The sequence below is a fragment of the Gobio gobio genome, assembly GCF_949357685.1.
Source record: "Gobio gobio genome assembly, chromosome: 9".
NCBI lineage: Eukaryota > Metazoa > Chordata > Actinopteri > Cypriniformes > Gobionidae > Gobio > Gobio gobio.
In genome coordinates, this window is record NC_137115.1 from 38,717,470 (window position 1) to 38,730,498 (window position 13,029).

At 38.1% G+C, this 13,029-nt stretch overlaps 1 protein-coding gene across 1 annotated transcript in view; it reads right to left on the reverse strand.

Moving 5' to 3' along the window:
* Positions 1–13,029, reverse strand: part of cmip (c-Maf inducing protein) — a 53,643-nt gene that overhangs the window by 19,101 nt on the left and 21,513 nt on the right. The window contains exons 2-8 of the mRNA XM_079825535.1: positions 5,282–5,407; positions 5,145–5,195; positions 2,928–3,089; positions 1,413–1,454; positions 1,047–1,109; positions 235–315; positions 38–141 (exon numbers count right to left, since the gene is read on the reverse strand). Coding sequence (XP_079681661.1) covers positions 38–141; positions 235–315; positions 1,047–1,109; positions 1,413–1,454; positions 2,928–3,089; positions 5,145–5,195; positions 5,282–5,407 — 629 coding nt within the window. The remainder of the gene's footprint in view (positions 1–37; positions 142–234; positions 316–1,046; positions 1,110–1,412; positions 1,455–2,927; positions 3,090–5,144; positions 5,196–5,281; positions 5,408–13,029) is intronic.

Below are 13,029 nucleotides of genomic sequence, written 5' to 3' on the forward strand. Positions count from 1 at the left end.
GTGTTTGTATAAGGGGGGAAAAAAACCTGTCACTCACCTGTGAATGAACTTCTTGACCACTTCCATGCCAGCGTTAAGTTCATTCAGAGCCAAAATATACTCCTGAGTAAAGAGACGGAGTCTGGGGCATTTCCCAAAGTCCTGGATCGAGAAGAAAAGACCAGGAGAGTCAGATAATGATGGTGTGGTGACGCGTGAATTCGAGAGCACGTCTGGCGTAGTGCGCACACCCACCATGTTGTGTTTGAGGATTCTCTGAACCACAGGAGTGAACACTTCAAACACCACCATAGACCGAGGACGCTCCCTACAGTGCTGAATAGAGGAACACAAAAAGAATTATCTTGATTAATACATATATAATTATTAATCATCAGAATCATTTATCCCCTAGTGCAAATGTTTAGGTTGGTACAATTTTTTTTTATTATTTCTCTTATGCTCACCAAGGCTGCAATTATTTGATCAAATAAAAAAAAATTACAATTAAAAATAACTGTTTTAAAACTATTTTAAATGTGTATTTGTTCCTGTGATAGCAAAGCTGAATTTTCAACATCATTACTCCAGTCTTCAGTGTCACATGATCCTTCAGAAATCATTCTAATATGCGAATTTGCTGCTCAAGAAACATTTCTTACTACTATCAATGTTGAAAACAGTTGTGCTGCTTAATATTTTTGTGCAAACCATGATACCCCCCCCCAAAAAAAATTATTTGATGAATATAAAGTGCAAAAGAACAGCATTTATTTGATAAAAAGAGAAATCTATTTGAATGTATTTACTGTCACTTTTGATTGTTCTTGCTGAATAAAAGTATTCATTTCTTTTTAAAAATCTTGATAAATGACTGATCCTAGTGAATTAAATACTGTACAAATAAATGGTACATATGAGATGACCATTTTCTCTTTTATTTGAAATGTAATGAAAACAAGCCCAACAGTTTAAACAGTAAAAAAAAAGAAAGATTAGAAAGTAAAAGGTTTACACTACTGAACTCATCTGTTCCCCTGAAGAATAGCCAGAATCATCACATTTACCTTGCAGAAGAATTCACACAGGTCAGGGGGAGGGTGGTTATTCTCCAGCAGGGGTGCGATGGCCTAAAGACAGATTCTAACCATTAGTCACCTTCCCCACAGACATGTAGAGTCTTGTTGCTTTTCATCCACATTTTCAGGAACTGCATAACCTTCAGAAGCTAGTCCAGCACATCTGTGCATGCATGCCTGGTCTCTATGGCAGTACACTACATTTTCAAATTAATTTTATTCTAGAGCATGTTTCACTGAGCCTTAAGACACATTATGTAACCCTGCCTTTGTTAGCAATGGAGTTTAACACACTCTTGTGTGAAGGCAACATGTGTTTTCATATTTTCTTTGTAAAGAAGCAGCCCCACTCACCACAATGATGTTCTCATGGTCCTGAGCGCTGAGGTTAGTGTTCTGGGAAGGAAATGACATGAATTCACTGTTGAGAACTCATTGGCCACAGCTAAGTGACTCAAAAACCAGCAAACCCTGTTTTTAAAATGTTAAAATGTTTCTTGGGAAAGTCTGTGTGACTCAGTGATTCAGCCTTTGACCAAGGGCCAGAGAGATCTGTTTTTAGAGTTTAAATGCTTGGTATAGGTGAGCTTAAAAGACATAATATTCATCTGCAAATCAAAGTACATATTCAGCCAGTTTTCTCATTTCTGCAAACACTCTTGAGGAAAAGGAACTCTTTGTTCTGGAGCAGTTGTGTAGTGTTGCCACGAAAAAAGGCTCATTTAACCACAGTTTCAAGGGCAACCACACCACAGGTAACTCATAACCTGAACATGACAACGTAATGAGATGCAAAATGTACCTCAATTCACAAATGACACTGATAACCAGAAAGGAAAGCAGAATGCTGCTTGACTTCTAAAAGAAAGATGCCAGCTATACTTTAAGGAGAAACTAGCTGAACAAGTCAGAACAAAAAGTCCTCAAAGAGACTTTGTCTTGCTAAGGATAAGTGATATTTGTTGTTTCCTTCACACATCTCTTATTTAATATATCAACCATGCTCTTCTTCACTGACAAGGCCAACTAAGATTCCTTGGTAACAAATAGTAACGTCCCATTAAAGTCCTCACAGAGAAAAGTGACTGTTAAACTGTTAAAATTTGTGAAAATGTCTTTACTGTCACTTTTAATAAATTTAATGCATCAAAAAAACTTACTGATCCCAAATGTATATACTGTAGTATAATGTTATATATTTTATCAAAAGTATAGTTTATCTGCTTTTGTAGAATTTATTTAAGTAAAAATGTATTTATATATTAAATAACCATGTGACATTTTGAAAATTCCTAAAGAACTAAATATTGTGCAAAAGAAAGGTATTTCTCATTTCTCATTACAATTTCTCATTGTAATTTCATCAACACAAGCCAAAATATAAAAAGAAAAAAAAAAGTTTAGAATTAAAAACAGCAATAAATAAAAATATAAAAAATAAAATACAATTTCAGCAAAAATCATATATCCGACAAATCTGATGTCCTAAATGAGAAAAGTGACTAACAAACGCAAACCAATGTTGTAGAGATTAAGGTTGCCAATTTGCCACTTATTGACTTAAATTAAGAGGATCTCTGTCAATATAAATCTGTATTGTTGCCTTTTTTTTTACCATCAGGTGAAATTTGTAAATACAATAGCTTAAAAAGGAATAGCTCACTTATCAATAAGATGCATTATTTGAAGTATCATTATTACACGTTACACACCAAAGTTTTGGGCAGACATATAAGTATGAGCTATAAAAGTGATGCATGCCTCAGCAAGCACAATTAATGAGCTTTGCTTAAGAGCAACCCTCATTTCGAACTAAATTTATAACTAATCTTACCTCACTAGTTAGGCATGTAAACATGTGTGACGTACCTCAGCAAGCAGGGTGGAGATAATGTGCAGTGGTGCCTGATGGATGGATTCGTCCTGCAGGGGTGAGGTGAGGGCCATGTCCACCAGGGCCCTGATCTCCTTCAGAACCACGTCCCAGCGGCTTGGGTTATTCAGAACCTTGCGGTACTTGTAGATCTTTTTCTGCATATGAATCAGATAACCCAGATTACCCACACCTGCCTTTTACCACTGAACCAACAGTTATGAAACTGGGACGCATTTACCTCCATAATGCAACAGTGGTTATATATCTGATAACAGCTGTTAAACTACATTTCAGTGTGAAGTATGTTGTGAATTTACCCAGAAATGTGTTGTGGTAATCAGGTTTAGGTATTTAGGGTGTGGAATTCTTATTTTGTTCCATTTGATTGGCCTCATGCATGGATGTTTTTTTTAACCACAGGCATTTAAAATAAATGGAGCAGAAGAAAAGGCATATACACACACACACACACACACACACACACACACACACACACACACACACACACACACACACACACACACACACACACACACACACACACACACACACACACACACACACACACACACACACACACACACACACACACACACACACACACACACACACACACACACACACACACACACACACACACACACACACACACACACACACACACACACACACACACACACACACACACACACACACACACACACAGTACATATATACACTATATTGCCAAAAGTATTGGGACACCCCTCCAAATTCATTGAATTCAGGTGTTCCAATCACTTCCAAGGTCACGTGTGTATAAAATCAAGCACCTAGGCAATTGGGAACAACAGCAACTCAGCCACAAAGTGGTAGGCCACGTAAAATCACAGAGCGGGGTCAGCGCATGCTGAGGTGCACAACTTTCGCCAACTTTCTGCAGAGTCAATAGCTACAGACCTCCAAACTTTGTGTGGCCTTCAGATTAGCTCAAGAACAGTGTGTAGAGAGCTTCATGGATAGGGTTTCCATGGCTGAGCAGCTGCATCCAAGCCTTACATCAACAAGTGCAATGCAAAGCGTGGGATGCAGTGGCGTAAAGCACGCCGCCAGCCCGCCACGACTCTAGAGCATTGGAGACGTGTTCTCTGGAGTGACGTATCACGCTTCTCTGTCTGGCAATCTGATGGACGAGTCTGGGTTTGGCAGTTGCCAGGAGAACGGTACTTGCCTGACTGCATTGTGTCAAGTGTAAAGTTTGGTGGAGGGGGGGGGGGTTATGGCACGGGGTTGATATTCAGGGGTTGGGCTTGGCCCCTTAGTTCCAGTGAAAGGAACTCTTAGTGCTTCAGCATACCAAGACATTTTGTACAATTTCATGCTCCCAACTTTGTGGGAACAGTTTGGGGTTGACCCCTTCCTGTTCCAACATGACTGCGCACCAGTGCACAAAGCAAGGTCCATAAAGACATGGATGATTGAGTTTGGTGTGGAGGAACTTGACTGGCCTGCTTTTGGGATGAATTAGAGCAGAGACTGCGAGCCAGGCCTTCTTGTCCAACATCAGTGCCTGACCTCACAAATGTGGTTCTAGAAGAATGGTCAAACATTCCCATAAACACACTCCTAAACCTTGTGGAAAGCTTTCCCAGAAGAATTGAAGCTGTTATAGCTCCAACTCCATATTAAACCCTACGGATTAAAAATGTCATTAAAGTTCATGTGCATGTAAAGGCAGGCGTCCCAAAACTTTTGGCAATATAGTGCAAAACATACATCTAGATTCAGTGTGGAAATAATTTCCTTCACACATCACGTCTAATATTTCATATTAACCATGCTCTTCTTCACTGATAAGGTCTACCAAGATTCCTTGGTAACCAAATATTAAACTTATGATAAATCATTATCAGGGCAAAATTGTTCATGGTGGAATTGACGCCACAACTGAGATACTGAATGTAAATAGTGTAGAAAATATTATAAACCATTTGACAACAATATTCAAATGGATCATGACGGTTTTATTCTTCCTTACAAGAAAGATTCAATGTGAAAATCACATAATAAAAACAGATGGTTGAAATCAACCCATGAAACATCAAAATGCCTGTAGTTGAAGAAACACCCACATATGGTTAAAATTAAACTCTTACTAAAACCATGCTAAAAGTCATTACATGATGCCGATGCTTTTTGCAAATCAAGCCTTCCTAGACGTGTGATCTTACCTTCCACTGTATAGAGTGAAACCACTGGTCCCGCAGATAGCTGTTAGCAGCCTGAGAGTGCACACAAACATTCACAAAATGAGTCAGAGCGTAATCACAACATGAGTGTCATGAAACAGTGAGGGGACTGGAGATACCTGCAGGAGAACCGTCCCTCCAGGGAAGCTTAGCTGGACACAGTATTTGGGGGCATTGTCCCAGGACAACAGCTGCAGGTCCTCTATAGTGCTGTAAGACAGAGGGGCCTCCATGTATCCTGTGGGCTAGAGACAGGAAGAGACACGTTCATGTTTGCAGAAAACATTCGGGGCTTTAACACCTCTCAGGATGAGCGTCACAGACCGCATTGGCCACCTTAATAAAAGCGTCTGCATATCATCATAGAAGGGTGGTTGTATTTATTAATTCGCATTAATTATCAAATGTGAATAATATGATTGCTCTACGAAATGTCACACTACACCTTCGAAGTTGCATTGTACAACTCTTGATGTAAAAATCTTTGAGCCACCATCACCCATATAATATTTTTCCCCCCATTTTATTTAATATCCTGTCCAATGCTGTCCTCCAAACAATGGGTAATATAAAGGTTATGAAAACAAAATATAGTGAATGTATCCATGTAGGCTATGCAATACATTATTAGCAAAAAAAGGGTTAAAATACAAACATAACATTCTTAACCTAAAAACAACTGATTGCTTACTATTTTAAAGCAGAAATTAAAACAACTAAATTAGAAATGATAATAAATGTTAACTTGTACGAGGTTTGAAGAACACACACATTGACTCGTCTGAACATAGTAATTATATTACATTAATGGGCTATACCAACAATAGTGCTTTTACTGTTCCTGCTCTCATAATTATGATTACTTCTGTTAAATGTAGAATTAAGTGTATTTTAGTCAGAATTATTGCACTCCTATTCTACTGCACTCCGTCTGTTTTATTTATTTGACTCGTTTATTGAATTCTGTGAAGTTTAAAGGGATATTTCACCCAAAAATGAAAATCAGCCCATGATTTACTCCCCCTCAAGTCATCCTAGGTGTATATGACATTCTTCTTTCAGATTAATAAAATCTGAGTTATATTAAAAAAGTCCTGGCTAATCCAAGCTTTATAATGGCAGTAATTGTTGCTCTGTTTTTGAAGTCCACAAAAAAATGCTGTCCGTCAAATAACGCGCTCCACACGGCTCTGGGGGGTTAATAAAGGAGCGAATCGATGCATTTGTGTAAGAAAACATATCCATATTTAAAACTTTATAAAGTGAAATTCCAGCAGATCACCTTCCGTAGAAAAAGTGGCTCTCGCTGTTCTGACGAGCGTAACTGGTAGCATAAGCATTTTGGATGGCAGAGGCACTTTCAACCCTTTTTCCACAGAAGGCGATATGGATCTTTAGATATGGATATGGAGTAAATCATGGGCTAATTTTCATATTTGGGTGAAATATCACTTTAACAAGACTCGCTTGTTGTCAGAATATGCAAAATGGAAATACTTGCGGGACTTTCTAACATTTACGGATAAGGACGCAACCATAAAATGTAAGATATGCGCTGAGGAAAACACTTGTCAGAGGCATTAAACAGCACACTCATCTGTCATAGCACGACAGGGCAAGGCGCGGTAAACACTTGTGCTTTTGTTTGAAGCGCTTATAAATATAAATTCTCATGTTTCAGACAACTTGGATCATGTATCTTTCCTGCACCAGCTCACTCTGTGTCCTACGCCATTTTCCATACGTTTTGTCCATAAAAATGGGTTATTCTCTACTGTAAAGCGACATCACTGGCTCATGGTTTCCGAGCACAGAGCACAGGTGGGACTAATCGATAATCAACTTTGTCGTCGATTATTTTCATTATCGATAGTAATCGATTTTATCGATTAGCTGTTGCAGCCCTGAATGAATCTCACAAATGAAAAATACATAAAACTGCTGAAATTAATACATTTTGTTATAATTTAACACCTAGAAATACAAGTTGAACATGGAGTTGCTGCTTAAAGTTAGATGCATTGGGACGTTTTCCGCAAAGTAGCATGCAATTTCTAAGAAATTTGATGTGGCATCTTATCTATGTCACTGGGCAACAAAATCTGGTTCTACATTTACAGCGAATTTAAGGTTCCCCTTCTTAACGCTCTTTAAAAGGAGCATCTTCATTTTCTTTATTTGTCACACATGAGCCAGCTCATTTCTCAGTTCCACTCCTGACTGAAGTGTCGGTGATCACATGACCTCAAATGTCAACAGGCTGTTCCCAATCCCCTTCCCTCTACAATAGCACACTGCGGCTGTTCCTTTATTAGTTGGCCGCCCTCCTTTGCAGCCCGACAACACGCTCTTCCATTATTAGCGCCGCCCTCCCTCGCCTTCTTTGCACAAACAGGCTATTGCTTTATTTGCGCTGCTCTCCCTCTAGACTCAAACCAAACCACAGTTCCTGTATTTGTGTCAGCCACCCAGTTCAGCAGAGCAAACAAGCTGTTCCTTTCTTTGACTCAGTCTCTCTGCGTCTCTCGCATGCTCAAACAAACAGGCAGCACGTACGCGTATAACTGAATAAAACAGGCCTGTCTTTTATTTACATCCCCCACTCTTAGGTGATAGAGCAACTGGCTGTTCTGCAACAGAGGTCCTGCTCCCTCCGTTTCCTCCGGTGGCTGATTTGTCTTCCTTTTAAAGGGTCACTGTGATAAGTATCTATTAAATGATATCTCATTTTTCAAGAAATCAATCACAAGTCTGCTAGCAGGCTTGTGTAGGGTGGAACATGTGCCACACGTGAAGCAAAACAAGCGGCCAGAGGTGGCAGAAACCCAGGTAAATGACTGAAGTCTACTTGTATACATAAACATACACACATAAAAGGTTGTCATATCTACAATATCCTGTATGACGATGTGACGGGAACTTGTGGTGAGCTTGACGTGTTATCGGCTTATCTTTGTGTCACTCGCTGTCCTTTCCTCCCTCTCTCTCGCTATCTGTCCTCCTTTCCACATCTCTGTTCCAAGAAGTCCACAGATTCTTCTTTCTTCGTCTCATTCAGTCTGTTTATCATGGTGCAATTTTTCTTTAAGGAGGACTTCAATAGCTCTCCTCTCACCATTGCTTTGTTGCCATGGAAACAAAGAGATGAAATAGAGACATATGTTTTTTTTTGTTTTTTGTTACCAGGGAGATCCAGATGGAAAACGATGTGGAGAAAAACATCAGTGTGTTCAGGTGGCGTCTCTATAACTGACAAACTGATCTTGGAGAGCTCCCATCAGCACTGCACCTACTAAACCATGAGGAAGCACAGCGAAAGCACCCATTTCTCAGCTTCTGATATTGATATATAAAAGACAGAGTGGCCAATAATTATAGACACGTATATTGTGAAAGACAGACAAATCATTCAATTTGAGATGATCATATTAAAAAACCCATCTCTAAGTCTTTAATTAAATTGCAATAGCCTATAATAACGTATATTTTGGCCATCTCACTCTCTAGTTATCAGCATCAGACATTTAAAAACCAATAATAGTTGACCACTAATGTACATTTAGAATACAATATGCCAAGTTATGTTATGACTACAGTTGTGGCCAATGTGTTGCTGGGTAGGGGTGTGTGATATACCTATATCCTCTGCGCTGATATTTGTGAATGCGATCTGACATTGATTATGTGCATGCCAGGGTTGCCAGGTCTGTGCAACAAAAATAGCCCAATGGCCAGTCAAAAGCATCTAAAAAATAGCCCAATGGCCAGTCAAAAGTATCCAAAAAATAGCCCAATGCAAATTTCTTCATCGAGCTGCCGAATTCTCTACTGAATTTTTATATCTGGGGGGTGTTTTGGGGGTGTTGGAGCACCAAAATTGTTCCTGAATGAATCAGCCATTTGAATAAATCGGTTGAAACTCAATGCCACTTAATTTCACCTTTAAAGTATTTTTTCAGTTTTTAAATCATTTAAAATATTTTAATTACATAAAAAATATTTTTTAAAACATAAAATAAAAAACTTTAAAACTTCAAAACTTTATTTATGCATTTGTAATTGCATTCATGTCCCCTCTGAGCTGCATTAAACAGTCTGTGTAAATGCATCTAAATGTCACGCCTAACTATCGTTATCCATAAAATCCCAGAAAATACTGAGATATAATTTATCAATATCGCACACCCCTATTGCTAGGCACAGCATATTGTGGATTTTAGCATTGCAGGACCAGAACTAACTATATTTTTGTTATTTTATTTTTATTAATAAAAATCATAGCAATCATAATCATAGCAAAAAAGAAATACATAAAACAGTAGGAATTAATACTGATTTTATACTTGCATTTAATACTTATTTTACACAATATTTATTTAAAAATATACTACCTTCAAAAGTTTTGGGTCACTTAAGATTTGAAAATATCTCTCATGCTCAATGATTTATCTGAACAAAAATACAGTGACAACAGTAACATTGTGAAACCTGCGATGGGAAAAGCTAAATTTTCAGCATCAATATGCCAGTCTTCAGTGACACATGATCCTTCAGAAATCATTAATTTCTCATAATTTCTCTATTATCAATGTTCAAAACAGTTGCGATGTTGTAATAAAACCATGATCATTTTTTTTCTTCTCAGGATTCTTTGAGCAACAGAAAATTCAAAAGAACAGCATTTAGAAATATTTTGTATCAATGTATAGAATCAGTTTTGCTCAATTTGAGTGTCCTTACTGAATAAAAGTGTTAAATTCTTTTTTAAAACTTTTTGCCGATGCACAACTTTGAAGTTTGTACTGGCACCCAGTTTGCTTTGCTCAATGTTCCGCTCTGTGTAGGCACTCTCTGCTCAGTCACTCACGGCCCAAGCGAATGCTCCACTCATGTACGGCTCACCAGAAAAGCAAAATCTGCTCAAATAACGTGCCGACATGAAATTTCTATGTAGTAGACTTGTTTCTGTTTGCAATAGCCCTACTGTACTGGTGTGGTATAGCTGTGCTAGGCAACACTGTTAAAACTGATCCACTCCCCGCTTTGCTCTGCTCACATGCTCTGATAATAATAGCTTTGTAGGACTATACTTTATTTTGATAATTGGTCAAAAGTAAAATATATATAAATATATTTTTATCTGTTAAATCAGATTTTTCCGATTCAGTAAAATTATTGAATTTAATTAAAAAGTCACAATACAATTATACAAAAAACTAAATTTAAAATGAGAAATTAATAATTATTAAGTCATTTTCAGTTTTCGGCCAAGTGCATCCAGAATTTTTGGTTTCGGTTTCAGCGTTCGGCCCAGAATTTTCTTTTTGGTGCATCCCTAATCGCAGCACGAAATACTTAAAGGTCCAATGGCATGGCATTTTTCTATTATTTTATAATGTTTCCTGAGGTGTACTTATATTGTTAGTATGATTTTTACATCATAAAATGTCATAATGTAGAAATAAAAGGCATTTTTTCTATACTGCTGTTTGCCCTGTGGCTGAATGCCCTGTTTCAAGAGGCGTGTCTGTTGCGAGACTTCAGTAAAAACGCCCACTTTTGGGATTGGCTGACATCTTTGCATTTGAAATGAGCGGAGGGGGCGTGGTTTAACGAGGTCTACGAGGCACGAGCTGCTGCCAGAGAGACGGATGGACCGGAGTTCACTTCTCATCAGTTCTGTCAGTACGTCTCAGTTCAGTGAACTGTTGTAGTTACTAGAATATACTTCAGGTTATTAGTTTATTTATAGTCGGAGGGACTGTCACTCATGTCTCTCACTCACGGACATTACTAATGTACCAGAGACGGAGCGATTGCTAACAAAGTTATTTATAGTAACTACTGAGTTATGAGAGCGCTGTCAGCTCGAGTTTTTGTGTGTATCAGAGTTCTGAATAAACAAGAGTCTCAGTCACGCAGAGTCCGTCTTCATCATTATTCTACCAACTTTGTAACACATGCAATGTACCATTACAGCTGTCGAGATGAACGAGTTAGTAAGTGTTGATTATAGCATTATTTTTAGATATTTTCCTATCATATGAAAAGTGTCAGTGACGCGCATTGAGTACACAGCGCAAACAAAGACACAACAGCAGTAATCGAATGTAATCCAGTTTATTGTGGGGATAGCTGGCTAGCCCGGAAATGCTCACGCTTACTCCCCTTCTGCTTAATTTCGCGCCGCGTTTGGTGCCTCCGCTGTGGGCCAGATGCAGTACTGGGGGTCGGGGATGTTGAAGGCCGACCGGCCAGTGCAGCTCAAGCTTCGGCGTGCGTGAAGTTTATCTCTAAAGATGTGACTCTGCAGATATTGAGCAGAAACTCACAACTGTATGCACATTTTAGAACAGATAGACGCGACGAGGACGTACAAAAACATGGACTCACAAGATAGAAAACACGAAAACACTGTTTTGTCGGGAGAGAGAGAAGCCGCAGCAGCGTGTGCACGAATAATAAATTATTAGCTACACATAAGAAATCACTGATCAGGGATCAGAAGGAACTGAAAAAAGACTTCTGTTTTCATTTGTACATCCAAACACTGAGAAACTGCCAGCATTCACTCGTTCACAAGCCATGATCTCTTGAGGACAAATATAGCGCTTGCATGGGCGTACCAAACTCTCTGGGCGGAGGAAAGGGAGGTAACCGTTCCTGTTTTGACTTCATAACAGGAGACTTCCAAGATTGGCTAGTCTGGCCTGTCATTTTCTCAAAGGCAGAGAGAGACAGCCACAACTCTGTTTACACCGATCAAAATTTCTAGCCACTTGGGGACAATATTCAGGCTAGGGGAACTCATATTAATGTTGAAAAACCTCATAAAATGAAAATGTCATGCCATGGGACCTTTAAAGACTTATAGGCTAATTATTTTCTAACTTAAAACATTTTGTTTTTTACATTTTAATCTGGACTACAACACACCCTAGATATAGATTGAAAATGTTATGATTCTTTATTATTGTTCGGTAAAACTTAACAGTGAAGGATCAATTGGTTAACATTAGTTTAAATAAACTGACAATTTCAAAATGTAATATTTTTAAAATCAAAACAAAAAACTAAATTATTTAATCGACCTGAGCTAACATGAACTAACAATCAGTTGTATTTTTTTAACTAATGGTAAAAAAAAGAAGAACTTCAGTAATAAATGTAACAAGTTCAGTAACAAGCTATTGCTCTTTGTTAATGTTAGTTAAGTATTAACTAACATTAACTAATGAGAGACCTTACTGTTGTGTTACCTATTGTTCTTTATAATTCCTTTTGTACTTTAATCTGTTTGAAACATTGATTTACTTTATACAGTTTTTTGTTTTATTGTATTCTGACATCTGTTCTTTTTGTTATAATAATTTTTTTTACCCGTTATAGTATGACAACACTTTTTTTGTTTTTTTGTAACAATATCACAGTATACTGTGAATAAAGCTTGAAAATTTGATAGTTACTTATGGGTATCATTATGGGTTTTTTTCCCCCCTCAATGTTTTTTTGGTTTATAGTTGCTGTTCTTGTGTATATTGTATGTACTAGGGCTGAACGATTAATTGCATTTGCGATAATATCGCGATATGATAAAACACGATTTCCTAACCGCAAAGGCTGCGATTACAGTCTGGTCACGTGACACGCGAGAGTAAAGTCTGCAGAAGAAGCAACTTGGCACGTTACACATGCCTGGCCTAAAAGGGGAAAAAAACTATTTGTGTTTTATCTATCTAATATTGTGTTGTTCATACTATAGGCTACAATAGAGGTGGGAGAAAAGATTCTTCTCCAATGATTCTGGATCGATTCTGAGCTTAGATTTTAACTGCAGGTGCGTGGTGGCGCTGCGTGTGTTTTAGAA